Raw genomic sequence first — 23,951 nt, 5'->3', positions numbered from 1 at the left:
CTCGCCCTAAAGGCGGTGCTGGCTGTCCTGCTGCGCTGGTTCTCCGTGTCCCGCTATGGCTCCCGAGCGGCCCCCGCCGGCCTTCGCCGAGGCCGGGCGACAGAGCGGGCTGCAGGTGTGGCGCGTCGAGAAGCTGGAGCTGGTGGCGGTGCCCCCCGGGCTCCACGGCAACTTCTTCGTGGGGGACGCGTACCTGGTGCTGCACACCGAGCGCCGCGGGTCCGGCGTCGCCTACCGCCTGCACTACTGGCTCGGTAGGAGCGGGCGGGGGCCGGGCTCGGGGCCGGGGGTGAGGTTCGTCGTGCCCACTCCTGCTGCCGTAGGTTCTTGCTGGGTTCCGGGGGATTGGGAGCTGGATTTTCCCTGCCCTTCTGAGAAGGGCAGTGGATGCGAAGCTTCTGGGTGGAGATAGGAGTAGGGCTGCCACTAAGCATCGGGGTGATGTCGAGCTTCACCCCTTCTGATGGTCACAGTCTGTGTGGTGGGACAACGGGGTGTGGCAGAAAAGTGAACACTTACTTGCTCTGTGATGTTAGTTTGGAAGTGCTGAAGGGTTAAAATCGAGTTTTGGGTGCACTCAACAGAGATTTACTTGTGAAATCTTGCTTTCACTCACATCAAAAGTTTTCTTGTGTTTTTTTCTGCTTGGATGAAAATTCCCTCTTGGCCATCTCCCTGTGGTGTTGTTGACCTGGTTTGTGTCTGGGTGTTGCCTTTTTCAGCTAGACTGATTCTGCTTTCTGATGATACAGGGATCAGATGCAAAGTCACCAGTTTTTTTGTGAAACCTCTTTAGTATCAGTCTGACAGCCTACTGGGAACACTGGAACTGGGCTGATGTCTTTTGCTTTCCACCTTGACTAGCATACTTTACATCAAAATAGAAGTCTGACATAAGGATGCATTTTCTGTGACTTCCTCATTTCCGGGAGGTATCTTATGACTTCCCTGTCTGGCCACCAAGTCATCCAGTCATGGTGATTGCTGTGTAGCTGTCTGAAACCTATTACTTTGTTCTTGTTTCACCATCAAGTTTGTGTTTATAGGCAATCATCTCAATGAATGTACGCAAAGATAGGTTAATGTGTATTAACATTAATGTGTTTGAGTTGCAGTGGTTCTCATTGTACTTTTGCATGCACTGAAAAAAGAATAGCATATAAAGCTGGGATTGCTTCTGTATAAATTCTTGAAGTGTGTTTAGTTTTGCATGGGTTAGGAGTTTTTCAGATGGCAAGCAGGATTGTGTCTGTCTCTGGTGAGAGTATAGTCGTAGATGGCAATGTAAATGAATTTCTGGCAGTTCTGTCAGCAGTGCTGCTAGTTAATAGCAGGGTTTGCTGTTCAGACCTTCATTAATGAATCTAGAACTACTTATGTTATAGTTAAGGTCTAGTAGACACTTCCTAGGGAATGATGTAAGGACTCTTTGCAATTCTTTGGAAGTGAAGAAAAACAGTGACTGACATTTGCAGTAATTAAAACCTCTTTGCTGTTGGCGAAAGAGCTTTAGTTGTACCTGCTGATGCACATTTCATGCTGATGTTGTGATATGCAGGTACTGTAAATGGCTTCAGGTGATCAGGGTATCTATTGTTGTTGTTCAGCTGGCAGGGTGGCAATAGGGTGGCTCAATGATGGGAAATCCCTTACTGTTTGCAAGATACTTCAGTAGTAGGGTGGAGAATCTCAAACACTGCTGCACTCATAATATGAACAAGAGATCAGAACTTCAAACAAGATGTATGGGGAGAGCCAGTCACATGCAGGGCGAGAACCACAGAATCACTTTGGTATTTTTAACTAATTTGCACTGCTGGTATGTACACCAGACTTTTCCCTTATGACCAAAGACTGCATAACCTGTGGGCAGGAAGACTGCAGTAGGGTTTTTATGAAGACTTCCCATAAGCTGTCTCTGGACAGATACAGCAGTCACTATCAGACTTTGGGATGTAAAGAAAGAATCACACCATCAGCTAGGTTAGAAAAGACCTCTGAGGTTGAGTCCAACCTATGGCTGAACACCACTATGTCAACTAAGTACCACATCCAATGTTTCCTTAAACACCTCCAGGGACGGTGACTACCACTTCACTGGGAAGCCCATTCCAATGCCCAATAACTCTCTGTAAAGAACTTCTTCCTAATGTCCAACCTAAACCTCCCCTGGTGCAGCTTAAGACTGTGCCCTCTTGTCATACTGCTGGTTGCCTGGGAGAAGAGACTGACCCTCACCTGATTACAGCCACCTTTCAGGTAGTTGTAGAGAGTGATAAAGTCTCCCCTTGTGAACTCTCATGAAGTTAGATAGGTGGAAACCCTGCAGACTTTGGGCTTAGATGCTTACAAGGGCCTTGCCATTTGGTGACACAGTTCTGCTCCTGCCTGTCATCTGTGATGTGTTTTATTGTGGGGGTCACATATGGTGGCTTTGAGTGTGAATGGATTCTGACTTCAGCAAACATCCCCCCCCCAAATTCAGAATAAAAGCAGAGCATCCAATTTTCCTATTATATAGTGACAAATGTCTTCTTAATACCTTGCTTGGGGGTTAGAAGGAGGTCTAGACCATGGGAAGATGGTCTGTGACTGATGTGCTGACAGTCTTGAGCTGTGGTTGGCACCCTAGGGTTAAAGTGACCCAATAGTTGTTCTGTCATGCTGAAGTTTCCTATGGGAAAGTCACTGTTTTACCAAATATCACACATACAGTGAAATGATGTTGAGGTTGGATCATTGCTGAACAACTCAGGTGCTGCAGCAATGTTGGCATGGCTGAGCAATCAGTGCAGATCTGTGTCATGGTAGCTGTATCCATTTTTAACTTGGCTCAGATATCCTGGCTCAGTTGTTTGTACTGGCACTTGAGAGATGCCTTAGTAGCTAAACTACTAAATCTAAGGGAGCTGTCTGGACATGAAACTATCACTGGTGGAAACAGCATATACTGTGCCAGTATGAGGCTACTTGTGGAAGTAAGACTGGCTATACCCCACTTAATATCTTTAATAAAATCATGCCTAGTCTTTTTTAACTATTTTTTTAACCCTGCTCCCCAGAGATGTAGTCATAGGATCTGTCCGTATGACCTGGGATTTAATCTGGTAAAAATTTGTTCTTTTTCCCTGTGTACTCTGCCTTATTTATGGCTGCTTGTGCATCAGACTGCGAGGTAAATCTGGTTTTCATACAAACTTGAATAACCCATGCTTGGACTGATGCCCACTTGATTTTTTTTTTTTTAAATGGAGTTTCTCTGAGTATTTTATTGCATAGCAGCAGTGAGACCAAGCCTGGTAGTAACTCTTATCTCTAAAACTGTTCAAAAACCATTTTTGTCAACCCTGAACCCTGTTATGTGTTTGCAAGCAATAAATCAGAAGGATCTAGTCCTAATGGATATGAATAACCTATTAAAAAACAAACAAAACATCCCCCAAACCCCCAAAACTTTGGCACCAGCTTTAAGGTGGTACCCAGATCTGAGAAAGCATATTGCCAAATAGCAATATATTCTATTATTGAGTGATGGGCATTTTTTTCCAGAAGTTTTGTTACATCCTGCTTTCAGTAATTTATTTTTTTACCTTTTTTGGGTAGACCTAATGCTCTTTGCTTCCCTATACCTCCATTATTCTTCGGACCCCTTCCCTATTTCATCCTTGGTGCTTTCTGGAGGCTTCTATATCACCTGTGTCTCCACAAAAGCTGTGGTGGTGGTGGTGGCATTGCTCCTGGGAGAACCATGGCTGTTGGTGGGAGATGGGAGACTTGTCTTGTGGCATTTGCACTGCTGGAACATGAATAGGGCAATCGTTCTCCCCAGCAGAGGGGCCTGCCCTTAGGCATTCCTGTCCCTCCTCTCCCATGCTTTATTCTTTACCAGTACCTTACTGACAAGCCTCCTGTAACACCAACACCTCACTACACACTTCCCATTCTTCTGCAGCCTGTGAGAGGTATCTCTGTCCAGGCTGTCTGGGCTCTATGCTGCTTTTCTATTGAGTCACCTAGAAGCAGAGAAATGGTTAATGTAAGTGAGAAGCTGCTCTTGAGAACTGCTGCTTGTATACCAGTTTTTCCCTCTTATTTAGACAGAAAAATAAATCTAAATGGAAGACCTCACTTTTCTTATTTTCCTAAAGTTTTTGAGAAGCCTGTTTTTTTTAAACTTCATTCTGTTTGTGCTTTCCTTGACACAACCAAAACTGCTGAAAATGTTCATCAAAAATGTATAGGCATATGTTAAAAGCTCTGGTTTAATATACAGCCTGATTTGTGGCATGATTAAGCCATCAGCACACTAGGTAGAGGCCATTTTGCCACAGTCCTGGGAAGAGGCTAATATCTGAAAGGTACAAAACAAAGTGTGACCTCATGAAGCAAATATCAGAGCCCCATAGATGCTTTTCTTTCTCCCAGCTGTACTAAGCAAACTGTCTTGCTTGCATTATTGTGTGAAGAGGACTGCTTTTGAATTATTTTAGCTTTATAGCTTAGAGAGTTGTTCTTAGCATAAATATCCAGTTTACCATCCAGACAGTCCTTTGACATGACCTTCCTTTGTCTCTGCACTTCAGCTCAAAGTCCCAAAATCATTATGGCTGACAGTTGCTGTGCTAAACTCAATTGAAATATTCTTTTGTTTAAAGAGGCTAAGAGAAGACAAACTTTGCTATTTTTCACCTTTCCCCTCCCTGCCCCCCCCCCCCCCCCCCCCCCATATAAATGCAGTTCTACTAGAAATGTAGTCAAGAAATGATCTGGAAGATTATGTATTTGGTGGTGAACAAGGTTATGATGTAGTGCTTTGTTGCCACATAAACATTGGCTGTACAACCTGCTGAAGGCAGTGCCTGATTGTCACGGAAATGATTTCTTCAACAGAATTCAAAGTTGTATTAATCCTTTACAGACATAATATTTCCTCTTATTTCAGGGAAAGAATGCACCCAGGATGAAAGCACAGCTGCAGCTATCTTTGCTGTTCAAATGGATGACTATTTAGGAGGAAAGCCTGTGCAGAGTAGAGAAATTCAAGGGTATGAGTCTACTGAGTTTGTGGGTTACTTCAAGGGAGGAATCAAATACAAGGTAAAGACTCTTGTCAAAATGAATTCTAAAATTGTATGTAACATTGTATGTAACATTGTCCCCCACATTAAAAAAAAAAAAAGGTTTTTCTTTGTAAATGGAGAGTTTAAAAATTGTTGCTTAATACTTACTGGGCTTAGATCTGAACTACCCAACTTAGACTTGTGGGAGTCCCAGTGCTTGTACAGAAAGAAGCAGCTACTTTGCCAGTGCCTCTTATAATATGTGAAAACCTTTCCCAATTATTTTTTTTTCTCCAAAATAAAGCTGTCCTGAGATTTCATGGTAGTGTGTCTAAGGGAGCTCAGAGTAGGGATTCTTTGTGTCTGGGAGGTATTAAATCGTGTGGAAATCACTTCTATGTTGTAGACTGAATCATTTTGTTCAAATGCAGAACCCAGTGTGCTCAAGTGGTTAGAAACATGAATAGAGTGTAAAAAAAACCAAAACCTCACTTGAGCCTAAAAATGGTGCTTTTGCAGTCCTACTGCAATTTTTTTTCTAAGGTAAATTAAAAACACTCCCAAATACTTCTCACAAAAATTTTATATTTTGAAAAGGTAGTGTCAGCATTCTTGTGTCACTTCCAGAAGCTGAATATTTGAAAAGAATTTTTTTTTTTTTAATTTTGCAGCATCTGTGGGGGTTTTTAAGAATAAAGTAATGTATCTCCTGAGAATCTCCCCATAGTAGGAGCTCTGGGAAATGTGGCTCAGTCAGCCTTTTTTTCCCCATTATGGAGGCTTGTAACTTCTCACAGACTACAAAACCAATTTGAAGCTTTTAACTCTGCTTGCATAAAAGAGTGAGTCATGTGCCCAGTCTTTTACATTTTATTTTTATTTGTACTTTCAAGAGCTAGTTTCTGTTCCTAGCCAAAGTCTGGGTCTCCTGGAGGAGTGGAGAATACTGTCTCACAGAGACAGACAGCCAAGCCAGTTTACAGGATTATGTTTATATTTATGACTATAGATTATAAATCAACAGTTTGGTCTCACTTTCCCAGTTTGGTACTCCTTGCTAGGTTGTCTCCTAAGTTGCAAATATTCCTTTCATAAAATTACAGAGCTGCTGTGGAATTACCCATCCCTCTACACATAACCGGCGACTGAAACCACCTGGACCTCTGAGAGTCAAGCTTGGAAAACTTAAAAAGGAGCTGCATATTTCTCTGCTTTTCCCCAGTCCTTATTTGACAACCTACTGACTTTTGTCCTAACAATGCGGTTCAGTGTTACCTCATCCTCTGCAGGATGCAAGATAGTGCTGTAAATTCTCTGTTTTCCCTTTCCTTGTTTATCTGAAAACCCTTTGAAGCAATGGGTTTGCTAAAGGTTCACACCTGAGAGTTCAGCATCAGCAGCAGTTTCTGTCGGTTCTCTGGTCAGTACTAGATTATCAACAGTAGATTATTTTGGCTTCCTTCTTGCTGCATAAACTTTTTTCCTCTGGTAGCTCCTTGTCTGTAGCAAAAAAAGGTAAGTTTGCAGAAATCAAGCTGAAATAAAGCTGGCTGCTTTGTTTTGTTTTATTCAGGCAGGTGGTGTTGCTTCTGGATTTAATCATGTTGTTACTAATGATCTGAGTGCCCAGAGGCTGCTGCATATCAAGGGCAGAAGAGTTGTAAGAGCCACAGAAGTCCCCCTGGCTTGGACCAGCTTCAACAAAGGAGATTGTTTCATTATTGACCTTGGAACTGTAAGTGTTTCCTAGAGCAAAATACACTGAAAATAAGACATACAGCATCCCTGATAAGGTCTGAATCATCCCCAAAAATCAGTTGTGCATTTTAGTCACTCATGCAAACCAACAGAAAGAATCTGCTTTACAAAATCAGTTTGTAACTTGGAAGGTTACAAACTTACACACTGCCCTGAGTGTTTCCTAATGCGTGCACAGATTATCTTTCAAGAAATAGATCTCTTTTCCATTAAAGGCATTTGGATTTTTCAGTCCTGATGTTTGAATAGCTTAAGCTGTTCACAGTAAGTCCAGCCTGACTTTGACGCTATCACTGGCTCACTGGGATCAGTGCTAGTGTTCAGAGCAAAACACAAATTCAACCTTCACTTAAGAGCATTTCTTCATAGGTATAGAACTTTGATCATGACAATTCACCCTAAAGAAATAGCTGCAAAAGTGGTTATGAAACTACTTGAATATTTCAAGGGTTCACTTGAGGAGCAATCACTTGCTTCAAGACTTTCTGCTGAGAGCAAGTAGAGACAGCACAGAAGAATATGAACAGAGATGGGAAGATAATTTTGCTTGCTTTAGATGACTTGAACTGTAGTACTGTCACCTCAGAATACATGTTAAGACTTTCTGATACTAAAAGTAGCATCTAGGATGTAGTCCACACTAGTTACCAATTTGAAATTATTCCCACAGCTGATATGTCAAGTGTGTAAAATGGAAAGCATATGAAAGAAAATAGCATCTGCAGTTATTTTTAATTGTAGTGTTCTTCAAGGAAGTGGTGAGCTACTTCGAGATTTCAGAGCTCCCCTGACCTTTTGAAAAATGAGATGAGCTCAAATGTTGCACATTTGGCTTTTTCCTCTGAAAAGCATCCCCTGGTGTGACAGTTGAAGATAATCGATATAATTACTTGATACCAATATGACTTCGATTTATTATGATTCACAGCCTTCAGAAGGAACACCAGTCAGTGTTTTTGAACAGTATCCTATTCCTCCTATATCAATGTGATCTAATCATCTGAAACAGCCAGGTGATCAGTATCCAAAGTTATCTCTCAATGTCACTTTGCAAAAGAGACTCAAATCATCTATTCCCTTTCAGTTAACACATGGGAGATGGCAGAGTTGGAATTAAACATTTCTAGAAAATGCTGCTTTTGCATTCAAGCTGTATGAGTTTTCTGGAGTTAACCTCCCATGGACACCCTGTGAAACTGGGTGTACTTCATGAATTCAACTTGCCCTGGCCCTTAGTTTACCTAGAGTAGTTACTCAGGTCACACTGCAGACATGGCTATGATACTGATGAAGTGCACTGTGGGTATATTGCAGTGTTACCTGTATAGCTTGGGGTTCATCGCTTTTGGTGAGATTTGAGAGTGCTGTGACTAAATGATTTAAATGTAATATGGCTTTAGAGTCTTTATCTAATGCTGAGTGTACGTTGTGAGCTTTTTTCTTTTTTTAGTATAACATCACTCTGGTTTCTAACTTCCTGTTTGACAAGACAGAAGTCAAGCAGCAATGCAACCCTGTGCATTCATAGGAAGAAAGATTAGATGTGATTTTTTTTTTTTAACCACTCTATGGGAAATGTCAGTCAAATCACATGACTAATAACAGTTCTTGGTCTTGTCATGTCAGTTGTGTAAGAGGGATGTTTTTTCTTGGATGTATTGACAAGTTAAGGTAAAGAGTGTTTCAGCATCCAGACATTAGTAGTTACTTCACCATAGGTTGTTATATAAACCAGACCATGCATGTGGGAGATGAAAAGGCAACATGTGACATAGTTCAGGATGAAGTGCCTGTAGATAAATGGGTGTGGTAGAAAATATATTGTCACAGGGGAAATCTTGAGCAAGTTTTATATGAACTATATTTCAAGCTAGAATAACTGTATTTCAGATTGAAATTTTCCATGACTATGGGTCCATTGTAAATAGATGAGTCTTTACAGGACCTCTTAATTGAATGTAAGGGTCATTTAAAAAAGAAGAGGATTTTGGCTAAAGTAGATTCCTTTACTTAATAATCGAAATAAGTCATCTTAAATAGGATTGCTCTTGAGTCTTGGGATTTATTGCAGGGCACTACTGACTCATTATCTGAGGATAGTGGGCAGTAATTGCATAAAATAATGAGCTTATGATCAGTGCTTTTAATATTGAATTATTGTATCTCAAATAAGATGAATTTCCAAGATTTACTTTCCCCAGTCTCTTAACTAACCAGAAGGATGGCCTCCATGGCACTGCAAAATTGCTTGTGCGGTCCATTTCCTGTTAGATTTTATCAAGCCACTTATCTAATATAACAAAAAATCACTTCAGTTTTCCCATTGAGCTCAATTACTGCAGTATTTTAAACCCATGGTTTGAACAGATGAGGGAAAATTACAGAAGGTAATAATGATCAGGAATAAAATTGTTACTGGTCACTAAGGTTTCCCTCATGTGGATAATGCTTTAAGTAAAAAGTATTTGTGTGCATTTCTAGCTATGTATGCAGCCTCCTCGAAGAAATTAAGAAACAGTTGTTAAAATAAGGGTGTGAGGAAGGATGTGTGATAACTACCAGTCAGTTTTGAGCTTGGGTCTGATTGCAGTTGAAAAGATTTGTCAGTGCAATAAAAGTTCTGCGGATGAGACATTACCCTTCTGCCAAAGGAAGAATGCAGATGGTGAGGTGATAACTGTAGCTCAAACTAAGTGAAAACTGAAGGTAAACTATATTCAATTGTCCATTCTTCCTGTTACTACAGTGGTGCTTATAAACTGATTTATATACAGCCAAGAGGTTGCTGATTTGAAAGCATGTACTTTTTAAGGGCTCCAAGGGAAAATGATGATGCTAGAACTCAAAAGTATGAGACTGAATAGAGCTGTTGTGACATATCTGTCAGTATCTTCTTATTTTGAACTCCTGACATAATAGGTATGTCAAAAGAAGACAAAATTGCTGCCTTGCACAGATACTAGAAAAAATACATCAAGCAAAAAGATTGGCTTTTTATGACAGCTGCTTTTTGTAAAAGCTGTTAACTTGGTATAGATTAAATTATGTTTACAGAAAGAAAAGTAACTTCTGCTTTTTAACAGTAAAAGACCAAGAGAACAGATACTTGCTTTATGATTATGACTGTAGGGTATGATTCAGCATGTTAACCTTAAGCATAGTTGTTTTGCTTGCCTCTAATCTCCTTGCCTTCTTGGCTGCACTGTCTCTTTCAGTGGCTCTACTTCTCTTCCATTAGAGAAAACAATTCACAATCAGACATTAACTGCTTTAGTAAAGTCACTTTAGGTGTAAACAGGACTGGAAGAGTAGATTCTTGCATTTTGCAGTTCATCACTTTAAGTTTCTAGTTGCTTTCCCTGGCACTAACAACTGACTCAGGTAATTTTTCCATGTTTTTCCATTCACATTTTTCTCCTACAACTAACCTCTTCCCCAGTTTCCCCCAGCTTAAACTATTGCTCATACTGTAGCAGGAAGCTGCTAAACAAGTAGCAGAGCTTGAAGAACTGAACTGATTTCATTTTTTATTAACTTTATAGACTTATTAACTTTATGGACTTATTAACAACATTAAACTGTGGTCATATCTATACAATGTATATCTTGATAAGCAAGCACCTAATTTTTCTGTAATTCTGTGAACCAATTACTTTTACAACTCTAGTAGTGTTAAATCCAGCATTCTGGAAATTGCTATAGTGTCAAAGTCATCAAATGGAAAAAGAAATATAAAGCCCTTTTTCCACCCCTATACTTCAGTTAGAGTATTCAGAGTATGTATTTTTCCTTCATACTCTATGGACTGGAAAGCTTCTCCTCACCCCTACTTGTACACAAAAAAATGGTTGGACCAGAGACCATCCTTTAAGCTTCAGGCGGACAGGACATACATGCATGCACAGGGGTTTGGTTAAGTTAGTTTTCTTCCTGATGTTGTAGAAATCCAGATGTTTTGCTGATTGAGCTGCTGTTATCTAGAATTGATGTCCTTCTGGCATTCACCCCTTAATGCACTGTGGTATTGCAACAGCTGTTCTTAGTACATACTAGAAAAAGAGTTGTGAGAGGAAAAATGAATGTACTAACTGCATCACTCTGCTATAGCTGACTTATTTTTAGTCTGAAAATTTGTTCCATTTGAGTCAAATGGGAGACTCCAGGACTAGTTACAAAGTCACTATTGTAATTATAGTAGGACCAGGCTCATGGTGGCTTCAGCAGCATTCTGGCTGAATGAATCCAGAGTTTGTTTTGGATTATCAAAACTCCACAGCTTTCAATGGTTCACTATATTACAGTTTCAACATATGTCAGAGGCAGATTTGATGGATATGTGAAATGAGGGTTTTTTTCTTCTCCCTGCCTGTATCAACAATTCAACAATCAAGACAGGGAAGAAATTGAATAATTTAAGAAGACTAATGTTTTTGGAAGGCTATGTTAACTTGGTTGAATTCAAATATTCTTCTTAATATGTATCATCAGTTCCTAGAAAAAAACTGAATGTCAATGAACTGACAAAAAGTGCTGTATCCTAGTAAGTTTTATTCAGTTTTACAGTTCAGTTATTTTCCCCACTGTGTGGACTTTAAGTACAAAAAAGTAAATCAGGAAAAGAAAAGCTCCCCACTCTTGCTTTAGGGCTCTGTTTTATTTCTAAACATTTGTTGTTTGAAATATGAATACCAAGGTAATATGCAATCAAATATCTGGAATTGAGGGCATTGAAAGCATTTCTGTTGCCTGTAGTTGATATGTAAACTTTTTTCCAAGTTTATTTGTGTTTTGTATTGGCATTTTTTTCCTTTAAACCTGTCGACTTTAATTAAGGGACTAGACTTTAACAAAGAAGAGTTTTAGCTAAAATTAACTCATGCCTTATCTGAACAGCTGTTCATCAATGACTGTGAAGAGAATGGAGTCTCAGTTGAGTGCATGCCAATCATTTTGATAGTAGAATGATATGTATAAAAGCTTTGCCAGTATTTATGCATGTTCCATCTGACTCTAGCTTTGCTGGTGGTTTTTTTTTTTCCTACTTCCCTTAGGAGGTGAGCATTAGAAGTACTGGGTCCTTTGGGCATTCCAACATCACAACTTCTCTCTGACCCACCTTTCTTTACAAACCTCATCAGCCTTTCTTCTACCTGCTGTGAAACCACTACAGTGGCTTTCTGTATTATGTGGTTATTTGTCTGGACTCTGATCTGCTTCTGAACAGAAGCAGATGAGCCAAAGAGAAGAGAGGAATTAAGGCAGTTATAACTTTACAAACCTTCTTTTCTTGCTTTTAGCCTTTTTGTTATGGGTAAAGCTAATGTAGTAAGGTGTTTCACAGGAGTGAGCAGATTTAGCTGAAGACCTTTCTTTTGTGCTAAGTCCTTCTGCTTTGTAGCTGAGCCTCTGATGCTCCTCATGCTGTGATTTAGAGGAAGAGAAGACAGCGTCCTGACTGACATACATTAAGTCAGCATAAATTGTTATGTTGATGTGACAGGATCCACACTATAGATTTAGCTGTCTCTGAACTAAGAGTGGTAATTTTTATTTTTTTTTTCAGTTGAGGTGCAGTTACATTCTGGGAGCATATGCTGGTGTAGATGCAGACAAAGGTGGACAGGTTAGGGTGTATCAGGGCCTGCAAACAGTGAATGGAGGCACACCAGCTTATGTGCTTTCCCTAATGAAAGATTGAATTTTTATTTTAATATTTTAAGATTGAGACTAAATCTCTTAAACATTTTGTTATTTTCTACAAAAATTGAAGTTTTGCCACAAGCTTGCTTCAAGTTAGAGTTTTGAAACCTATTAAATTTGTTTAGCTTTGTAATGTCTCTTAATTTAAGAGAATGCAAATCAGCAATTACAGTAGGAGCCTGGAAATTAGTAGGTATTTCAACAAAGATATAGGTCTAAAACACTTGCATGTCTGGGGCATGTTTAACTAGAGCAAAAATGAGTTCTTCATGGATTTAAGCTTCTTGGGTTTTGCTGTCATTGTCCTGGCTAATGTCCACAAAAAAGATGTCATGATGCAGAGTTTATTTTCATTTGCCTCCAAATTGAGCAGACTGCCAGTTGAATACAGAGGTGCCTATGTGTTTAGAAGGGGAAAATTGGTTTTTATGTCACTTGTGAAATGAGTGGGGTTTTTTATTATTTGGTTTTTTTCCTTCTCTTGCTCTATGTGCCATCTGGGGCTGGACCAGGAAGCAGGAGGTGTACTTTCACAATCCCCTCCATATAGGGCAAAGTGCCAAGGTGCTCTTTCTCAGAGTTACATGAGCCATGCATAATCATGCTGCTGCACGCTTCTGTATAGTTGGGTCATTTTTAATGAGCTGTGGAAATATCGCATGACTTCCTCAAGGTCATTTTGTGGGCCGGAAGCTACATGGTGTGACTCTTGGGGATGGTCCTGTGCAGGGCTAGCTAAGAGCTGGACTCAATGGTCCTGGAGGGTCCCTTCCAACTCAGCATATTCTGTGATTCTGTGAGTAGGAGCAGTGAATCCTGATGTTCTGACTAGAAGACCAAACTGTGTCCCCAAAACATGCAGATGAGGAGAGACCTTGCTAAAACCACAGTAGTCATGGCACAGAGCTTCCCAACCCCCTCAGGAGCTCTGGGGTGGTCACTGTGATTATTCATGATAACATTTTCTCACCCTCAGCTGTTAATTGTCCTACTGTGATCTGACAAGCACAATTATATCAATAACCATTAATAAAAGGTGGCAGAAAAGCTTTCTTCCATAGCATCTCTCTCAAACTCTGTTAAAGAGATTTTTAAAAAAAACAAATACTGCAAGTACAAACTTCTGAAAACAAACTGAGATTGGCACAGGAATTACCGATGAATGAAGCTCCTTTTATTTTGAGATGAGTGAACACTTGAAGTCTGTTTTCATTTTAATGGAAACATTTTTTGGCAGCCCACCAATTCAAAATAAAGTTAGAAAAATAAGCCTAAAAATAGTGAGGGTGTCATACAGCTAAGAAATTGTGAAAACACTGAGTGAGCTAGAGCTAATATTTTGGCCATAAATGAGCCCTTTATAAGTCTAAAAATAAAGACAGGAATACTGAAATACAACCCAAAAGCTCAGTAGTCTGTTGGACATAGTTAAATAACTAGCTGACTTTATTTCGGGTAAATCCAGATCTAAATATTAACCGTGTCAAGAAGTGGCTGTAACTTTTAAAAATCTTTTTCTGGCTTGAAATTGTTGAGAAACCCAATCTGTCTAGAAGTTGAAATGGATAAGTTATATCAGGAAGACAAACTTGTAAATATCAAGCTGAGCTTCTCTACCATGAGGCCTCGAAATTAGATGCATTACAAATGAGATGATTTTACTTCAGAAGACAAAATGAATGAAATCTAAGCTCCTGAATGCTTAAGCTATTTGTTTAGCGTTCATTGAAAATACAGTAAACTATTATATACTTGGGGACATTTTCATGACTTTGTGGCTGTTTGTTTCCTTTTATTAGATTTTACAGCACATGAAGTTTAGCTTTCAGGCTTTTAATAAAGAATACTGTCTTTATTCTCTAGTGCTGAAGAGAATCAGATTCTTGTTTCTCTAGCTTTTAAAATCAGGATTTTTTTAAATAACCAGGAAAGATGAAGCTTGTAAAATCCAGATCAAGGATGTTTTCAGACACTGCGTGTTGATCCAAGCTGTTTTGAGGGATTTTTGTAGACCAGAAGAAAGTCTTACAACATAAGATTTCCCAAAGTTACAGCTAATAAAAACCATTTATTTTAGTTTATGACAGAAGTATTTTGGCTACGTTATTATGTGTAAATGTGGACTCCATAAGGAAAATAATGAAATCTGCAAATCTAAAAATCTGAAGTCCATTAGTGCAGATTTTTTTTTTTCTCCTTCCTCAGGCTGATTTGAAGCCTAGAGCCAGTGGACTGTAGGAGAGCTCAGTTTAGTCACTTGATGACTGAAGGCAAACTGGGAGAATAAACTATGAATGTGGGGTAGCTTGGGTGCAGTGCACCAGGTATATACTAAGAAAAGAAAATGTGAACTTACTGTCCAAGAAGTAAAGGTCTTTGTAATTTCACAATATCTTTTGTGGTCAGTACATCAAATATGATTCATTTTGTAGATGTGACTGCTTGTTTGAGGTTGCATGGCTGTTTGCCAAAAGACCTACAGAAGGCTGATAGGCACAACTGAAGTTGAACTTTTAACCTTGCTGAATGAGTAATCTCCACAAAGTGCAGCATCCACAGCGAGATAAGGGAATAGCTGCCTCACCTCCTCAGCTAGATCTCTATTATGACTTCTTTCTCTTCCTTATTGCTTCTATAGATTGTGGGAAATAAAGAATTCCTGTTTATTGCTGCACTATCCCTAGTGACTCCTGTCTTCTCACATAATTGCAAATAAGCTCAATTAGTAAGAGTAGGCCAGGATGAGAATGAAACTGAGGAGTCTCTATGAAAAATTTCTCCAAATTTGGAAGAAGATGGCTGAAGCAGTGCATGGCAATAACAACTATACCAAAAAAAATCTGCTCAAATTGAAACTTTTTACTTCCTATACATTAAATTCTCTAGAAAATTCTGTTCCCCGAGTACAAACAGTATCTTTTTTCTGGGGAAATGTGGAAAGTCAGATTTAAGATAAGGTTCAAACCTGAAGCCAAATATGTCTCCAGATTCTAGATACTTAGTAAACTGACAGTATTTAAACCAGAACTTAAGCCTACAGTCAAGTTGGTAAGGGCAAGCTGAAAACCTCACAGCTTTCATTGCATAACCATCTTCAAGTTGAAAGGGATACAGTTCTGGGAACCTGTGGTGTAATTCTGATGAAGCTTAAAACTTCATCTTTGAAGATGCTTCTGAAGGGAAGGGAGCTTGGAAGGGAACAGTGATATCATGGAGTTTGTGGGGATTTTTTTTGTGTCCAAGCTAATCAAGAATAAATATCAGAAGTTACTAGCACTGTTTTGCATACAGATTGCATCAACATGAGCTGTCTCCTAACAACTTGCATCTGTTAGTACTGAGAAGCTGTACTTCAGCTCTTGCTTGTCTCAAACCACCATTTCATATACTATTAAAGAACAACAGTGGTCAGCAGAAATAGCTTAAAAAGCTTTTTTGAATGAAATGCGTTTTCATCTCAAATGTTTTATACAGTTATATATGCATTGTAAAACTAACCCCCAGTAACTTAGTGAGGGCTCTGATTAAATCCTTATTTGCATTTCACAAACCAGTTCAACTTTTATTTAAAGCTGAAAATTAATGTGTAATTTCTACTATTTGGGCTATTTGATAGAGTCATGTGAAGAATCAAATTGCTTTCTTCCATGAGAAGCAACCAGCCAAGATCAGTAATTTCATTTGACTAGCTCCTTCCAGCTCAGCCTCCAGTGGCTCTGTGGCTTATGTTCTGCCTCTTGGTAATAATTTTCATCAAGACTGAAGTCCAAATTCTTTATTTTGAAATGATTTTGAGTTCACAATGAATAATGGGAATTGCCAAAACTGGGGGTCCTTGGTCTGTGGTGTGACTGAATCAGGTGATCTGTCTTAGGCTGATTCTGGTGGCTCTCCTTCCTGAGAGGTGCCTTGGGCTTATGCTCCTTTTTGGCTGAATTGCACTTTCCTTGTCATGTGCAAATCTTACCTATTCAGTCAGATGAGAGAAGGCCTCAAAGGCCCACAGGATGATATCTGGTGGGGCTACTGTCACCAGAGCATGCAGAGCTGTTGCTGTAGTGTCTGAATGCTCCTTGTAAAGCTGGCAAAGATGCTGGGGTGGATGGTCCCTGAGTCAGCAGCTTACTTGCATATCACAGAATCAATTAGGTTTGAAAAGACCTCTGAGATCAAGTCCAGCCTTTGACCAAACACCACCACATCAGCTAGACCACAGCACAAAGTGGCATGTCCAGCCTTTTCTTAAACATGTCCAGGGATGGTGATGACTCCACCTCCCTGGGCAGCGGATTCCAATGTTTAATCACCCTTTCTGTGAAGGAATGTCAAACTTAAATCTCACCTGGTGCAGTTTGAGACTATGTCATAGTCTCAAACAAATATCTATGTGATTTAATGCAAATCTCTGCTAGAAAGTATTTCTGAAAGATGTAGCTTCACTAATGTTCTGGTGGTTTAGATCCAGTAAGATTAAATAAGTTTCATAATTTTGCTGTGTTGAATCCTATTGCTAATGTATGTCTTCTGTTCATTATTTTAGGAAATCTATCAGTGGTGTGGCTCATCATGCAATAAATACGAGAGGCTGAAGGCTACTCAGGTTGCTGTTGGTATTCGGGACAATGAACGAAATGGAAGGTCTAAATTAATTACTGTGGAAGAAGGGAGTGAACCAGACCGGCTCATAGAGGTATTGTAATATGCAAACCAGTTGCTGACATAGCTATGAATAAAAAGTTTTTACACCTCAGGAACTAGATTGGATTGGGCTGAGTACAGGAAAACAGACATAGGCTATAGTAGGCCAGTTTATACCTTTACCTTCCTTATCCAAGCAGTGTTAATTGGACATTACAGTCTGAGATAATTAATCATCTGAGAGTACTTTTTCGAGAACTTTTTCAAGAACTTAATGTTTGTTTTTTTGAGTTAGCTGTGGGGTGACTGACACTATCTGCTCTGTGTGAGGAATGACCATCAAGCTGGGACAGCGCCAGCTGTGTCTAGAAAGTAAAAAAAAATGTAGCAAATTGCATGTTTATGCACGGGGCCAAGCACACTGCTTTGCATACCCACTTCTATTCCACCTTCCTATGCACCTAGCCTCTAAAATCCTAGTAAGGCCCTTCCTCGTATGTTTAGAAAGTTTAACCATTTACTTTAAAAATAGATTTTAGATTTCATAACTGAGCTGATCAAAGTAGACTGAAAAAAAAAATCTCCAATTTATGAATTTTATCAAATCTTGAAAAATTAAAAAACACTGAGTTGTTGCAGGCTACGTACTAATAAAAGCATTGTCATTTGGCATTTGTGTCCTAAATTAAGCTTTTCCCATTTGTTCTCTAAAAAGCAGGAAGAGGAAAGCAGGGTCATAAAGGAGTCCTTCAATAAAATGGAGTATATAGAGTTAGAATATTACCTCGTATTTCAGGAAGTAATGCTAGCAGTGCATGCAGGTGTAACATTACTTTTAGTGGTGCTTACATTCGGTGTGGTCACATGCAATATAACTAGTTATTGCCTAGGCAGCAAAACATGCCAGGTGCTGAGCCACCAGCCTGTGGACATGCTGGCTGTGGTGACCCCTTTGAATGGTCTGCCCATATCCTTGCAAAAACTTTTTTCCCTGTGGATCTGAGTACAGTCGTGGCTGTGCTCAGATGGGGAGGTGCACTGGAGATTTTTGAAGGGGGGAAAAAAATCCCCAGTAAACAATCCTGCATCTGGCTTTTTACTTCCTTATACAGACTTTTCACATTGGCTCTGATGTGGCACGTTTTACATCTATAACTTTTATGAAAAGAGCACAGGTTGACAATTAGAGCCCAACCTTCTGCTCCTGATTGGAATCACAGCATTGGGTTGCAGCCCGCTGCAGCTGTGCCAGGGTGGCACTGTGGGAGCCTGCTGGCATGGTGCCTTGGCCCCAGCTCCTACTGCCAAGCTCATCCTGGGTTTACCACTGGAGGCTTTGCACGGGGCTTCTGATAAGCTTATGTGTGAGCTGGGAGCATCGATCAGGGCAGCTACACTTTGCACCTCTTATCTGGCTAAGGTGCAATGCACATAAGTCAGACTTCTATGCCACCACAGCAAGGACACAGGCCAGCTGCAGGGATGGCTATTGGGAGCCCAGCTGCCACCCCCCTCAGAGGCTCTGAGCGGCAGGGACATGCTGGCCTCACTCCTGCATCTGTTTTCCAGACTTTCATCTGTGTGTAACTGTTGTTTTGTAGCAACCTTGACACACAATTAAGAGCAGGAAAAACACCAAGGTTGCGTTTTGATCCTGTAGTGCATTGTTATCGTATCAGGGAATAAATCTTTTCTTCACTTGCACAGCAGTATATGAAGAAGTTTCTGCTTTTCCTTTTGGATTGTGAATATGGAGGGAACAAAAATGGGTAGTCCAATGCAACTAAATTCATTGCTTTTATTGCCACTGCTGTAATGAGCCCAATTTGACTGAGTGTGTCTGCAGTAAAGGTTTATCTTCTAGTCTGCATCATGCTAGGTAGCCTTGATTTTTAACTGCTGCTTGCATGAAGAGCTCTGCAGCTCAGCTGTGGCTGTCCCAGTACAGGCTCTGAAATGTGCTGCTAATAAGCCACAAGAGTAGTTAACCTCACAAACATATAAAACCTATTAATCGCTATTCCTGCTTAAATTGTATCCAGTTCCTGGTGCTCTTTGTTTGGATTTCTCCTTGCTCCTACAAAATTGTCTCTTAACTGCTGTTAAGTTAACTGGGCTAACTGCTCTGAAGTTAACATTGGGTTTGTTTCTTCCCTCCACATCAGAAAGGATGGACTTTTGGCATCTCCATCGTTCTTGAAAAAGGTTGATTTATTTTCCAGGGAAAATAATTATGTACTTTAAATATTCATTTTGTCATCCAGTATGCCACTGAAATCAGAATGAGATTTCTTAAAATTATCTCCTCTGAAAAATGTCAGGAATTGTTCCCCTTCCTGTTAGCTAGAAATCTGCTTCCATATCAGTGGCTGAACTTGCTCATGCAGTGCGAGTAGGAGTGTGTTAACGTGCTCAGGCAAGGGCATACCCACCATGACATACCCACCGTGAGTACCAATGTAAAGAGCTGATAGTGGTCTTACTCCTACTCCATAAGCAGAGAGTTGTGATTCCCAACAAGAAAAGCAGGACTTCTGTGCCTACACCCCACCACGTAGGCAAGACAGGCTGATTGAACTAACCCTGCCACACATCTGTCTTGCTACAGGATTAGCAGAGGCAGCCATGGCTGTGATGAGGTGGTGTTTCCTGGCCAGTCTCCTTTCCTGTTGGGAGCTGTGGCACTGCAGGGGAGGTAAACTAGTCTGACAAGTTGCCTGCTCCCAACAACCATTTTTAGCAAGAACTGAGAACAGGCTGGCACTGCTTGAACAATTTGCCCATGGGAGAGAACTGTCTGGAGCACGCTGTACAACTGGGTGTATTGCTGTGGCAAGCCAGCAAGATGTAGCTCACTCACCCTGGGAAAGGAAAGTGACTGGAAGCTGGGTACATAAGTAGTCTTGACAGCAGCAAGCTCTTTTTTAATCTGCTGTAGTGACCAGGGGCCACTTGGGAACACACAGCAACCATCCTGTGCTCACACTCAGGAAATGCAGCATGTCTGGAAAGCTTAGACCTGCAGTGGGTGCACAGAAGTTCTCATAAGATGCTTCAGGAATCACTAGAACTCTGACTGTGAAGATGAGGCAAAAGCTTTCTGTGCAAGCACACTGAAGGTATTTAAATCTACCTAGTTTCACCTCTGCATTTGCACTTTAGGTGAGGTACTGACTTGCAGGTTTAAATAAGCAGTGCTGTATAGGGTTGCTGCCTTGGAAATTCAAATAATAAGCAGACCACCTTGGACAAATTGCTGCTGTTGCTCTGACTGGTCTCCACAGTCACAGCAGACCATAATAAAATTCACCAGATGCCAACTCAGCTCTGATTTTCATATGTAAACAGCTGAATAGTTCCCCATTCTGCTGAATCTTAGGCCTGAAAGTTCTAATTGTGTTACAGGAAATTTTTCACCTGCATGGGACCAATCCAAAAACTGGTCTTAGCAATGCTTGAGTCAGTTTGGGAGCTCTCAATTGACTATGTTAGGGTTAGACCTAGCTACAGGTTTTTTTTTTCTCCTTTTAAATTGAGGAAGACTAAATATGTGGTTTCAAAGACATCCTATGACCAAAACCATTAGGGTCAGTTGCTAGCCCTGTATGACACCCTTGGGCCCACTGTGCTGACACTGATGCTCATCCATCTGACTGCTTGCAGCGGTAAGCAGAGATCTCACAGCACTGTATTTGGACACCCAAGAGATCACTGAGACCTGAGAGAGCAGCCAAAGTAGCAGGTAGCCAGGCTTAGGACAGACAATTTTCCAACTGTAGTTGGAATCTCTGCTCTAATTCTGAAGGGAGGACAAAACTGGAGAAGCTAAAAATAGTTTCCCATGATCTCGTTATTTAGCATTGTGGGAAGTGGTAAGCAGGATGAGTCAATGACTCATTGCACCCTGCTTCCTTTCTCCAGAGAAGTTATTGCCCACTGTTTGACCAATGAATGTGTGACCTGTCCTTCTGTTTTCAGAGTAGTGGCAAAATGGAGAAACAAGGAGTCAGAAATGTCTTTTATCTGTGAAGTTCTGTAGTTGGACAGCAAGCTGAAGGTGCTTGCAGTAATACAGGAAGCAGAAATTGAGTTCTGAGTCACCCAAGGGAAAGATGTAAAGCATCCAATCCTCCATGCATACTGCACCAACCCCTTGATCTGTTATCGTACCTCTAGAGAGGAGTAGAGGGGAAGAGAAAGTGTTAGTATATTTGTTTTCCTATATTTGTGCAATTGGAAATATTAGACACCCTAAAAGATTTTTAGATTGATAGTACTGTTCTGTCTCCATAGACTCATCTCTTTGTCTTACATTTTAAATATCTCAGGCAGCTGTGACAGTCTGTCTGTATGGTATAAAAGCCAATGAAAAAGTAGGATAGACTGAGTTTTACCAAAACTAAGTGTTGAACCTGCATCTGTGCCTTCTACTTAATTATGACAGGTTCAGCTAACACTTTTAAAGATAGTTCTGTTCTCTCTGCAGTCAAACCTGTCTGATTCATAGAACTGCTTTATCATTCCCCTGCAAGTTACTCCCTTAAAACTGCAGCTCTTTGTACCATGTGATTGCTGCAGGTTTCACTGCTGAGGCTTTTGGCTTTTATTTTATTTTTGTAATTTTTGATGTTCATGTTTGAAACAATGAAACCTGAGAAATGCGATGGCTGAGGTGTAAAACCACAAGAAAATGAAGCGTCATGTCAGTAGGCATCTTTGAAATTACTCCTCTGCCTTTAAACAGAAAATGCCATGACTTTTGTTTACTTAACATTTGCAGTTGTCGCGTGCCTGTTTTTTTTTTAGCTTTCTAGTGGCCTTACAACAGGTGGGTCATGACGTCTCATAAAATACTTGTGTAAATATTCAGTTATTGCAAATATTGAGCAACAGGGGGAACCTCTTTGTCCTTTCTGATAACACAGCCTTTCTCCTCCTCCTTTTTCTGTAAAGCCCCTAAGCAATGCTTAATCATGAGAATTCCTGAATGCCATTGTGTTCAGTGATGATTGTTTTTGCCTATGGTGTGAATAAATACCATGCATGAATGATTTGATCATATTACAGCCAATCACAATTTTCTTCCTTTGTGACTGAAAAGGGACTGGTAGCACCACACAGTGCTAGCTCAGTCCTGTGGATAAAATCCCAAGAGCACAGGCAATAAAGAGATCCCATTGCAAATGCAAGTTACAGAGGCTGTTTCTCTAGAGACCTCAATAATGCAAACATGTTGAAAATGTCAAGTTCCGGTAAACCTTAAATTACCTGGATAGATATCTGCCCATAAGGACAGAAGAGCAAGATAACTTCCTCCTTTCTTATTAAATTCAAGCCCTTAAAAATCATATGTTACAAACCAAAGATAATTTCCAAGGGCAGCATGGAGCACAGTGAGGTAGCTTGGAAAAAGTAAGTCTTGCTTTGACTTGCAACTAGCATACGTGGGTGTGAGAGTGCAAGGGCATGCTTCTCTGAAGGAGCTGGGCAGGTTCCTGCAGTCTCTGGTCACACAGATCATTACATAAGGCTCAAAGACCAGCGAGTGCCCCACCAATGGAGGTGTTGGTTTGGTACATGCTACTTTCCCAAAGCCAGCAAGAGCAAGATCTGTCATCGCAACTCTGCAAAAGCAAAAACTGCTCTTGCTGCTCTCATAACATTAGCATTGCTTCTTGTTTACTTAATTTTGGTTGTATTATGAGCTCATCATGCTAAGGGAAGGCTTGTTTGTTTTATATACAGAGGAGCAGAGGAACAGTGGGAGTGAGGGTGATGCAGGAGGAGGAGGGGTAACTTCTTAGAATAATGGTCTGTTCTAATCTTTTGGGGAATACAAACTCCAGGTGTTTGTTAGAGTTAAACAATTGCTTAATCATGTAGCTTGTACACAGTTTTACTCAAATGTGACATGTTTTTAAGCTTTGAATTGCATGTAACTATTAGGGTCCAGCCTGGCCTGTTTACAACCAAGAATATACCCAATATGAAAAATACATTAATGAAGTCCTATATATGGCTTTGGAAGTAAGTAAACCAAAGTATTTTATTATCTAAATTAAGACATATGGAAAAAAATGGACATGATTTCAGGGAATTTTGTGAAATGAATAGTAGAAATGAATTTCAGTCCCAGGGCAGAGGCAGTATTGAACAGTATGTAAAAAAAGAAAGTGAATGCATTGAGAGAGGGATGAGGACAATGGACTTTGTACCTGTTCCCAGTGCAAAGACTCAGTAATGCAGGCACTCAGAAGTTAACTACATTTTCATGAGAATGCGAAGACTTATGCAAGCTAATGCACAGAAGATAACAGAACTGGTAGCTTTAGTTTCTATCAGTAGTTGCACTGGCTGCTCAAATGAATAGCCTTCTCAGGCTGCTTTGAAACTATGGGTCAAATTTACTCCTCAGGAAGACTAATATGCTTCTTCACTGAAATGGTTTTGGATATATGCAGGTGCCAGCAAGAATTTGGGTCATTTTGAGCAGTAAGAGTTTGTAGGATACAAACTCAATAGTAGTCCAGGGGGGAAAATCCTACACGTGCTTGTGTGTCTTTCACAGCAACACCTGTCCAGTCTGCGTAGTGGCAGTTTATTAATCATTACACTGTTTGATTAAAATTTATGATGGGCTATGAATGTGCATACAAAGTACAAACCCCTTGCCCTACAGGATACCAGTTTCAAGCTGTCAAAACCAGCCATCCTTTCTATTTACTGAGCATATCTCCTTCGTTAAGGACAGTCCTTTTTCTTGATGCAAATTTGCATTTAAAGGAAGCAGTTACA

At 40.3% G+C, this 23,951-nt stretch overlaps 1 protein-coding gene across 1 annotated transcript in view; it reads left to right on the top strand.

Moving 5' to 3' along the window:
• SCIN (scinderin) overlaps positions 1 to 23,951 on the top strand; it is a 49,370-nt gene continuing 25,419 nt past the window's right edge. The window contains exons 1-4 of the mRNA XM_064676307.1: positions 1 to 254; positions 4,943 to 5,097; positions 6,634 to 6,795; positions 17,059 to 17,208. Coding sequence (XP_064532377.1) covers positions 56 to 254; positions 4,943 to 5,097; positions 6,634 to 6,795; positions 17,059 to 17,208 — 666 coding nt within the window. The 5' untranslated portion in view covers positions 1 to 55. The remainder of the gene's footprint in view (positions 255 to 4,942; positions 5,098 to 6,633; positions 6,796 to 17,058; positions 17,209 to 23,951) is intronic.

The sequence above is a fragment of the Pseudopipra pipra genome, chromosome 1, assembly GCF_036250125.1.
Source record: "Pseudopipra pipra isolate bDixPip1 chromosome 1, bDixPip1.hap1, whole genome shotgun sequence".
NCBI lineage: Eukaryota > Metazoa > Chordata > Aves > Passeriformes > Pipridae > Pseudopipra > Pseudopipra pipra.
Note: the sequence above shows the minus strand (reverse complement) of the source record. Positions and strands in the feature narration are given on the sequence as shown.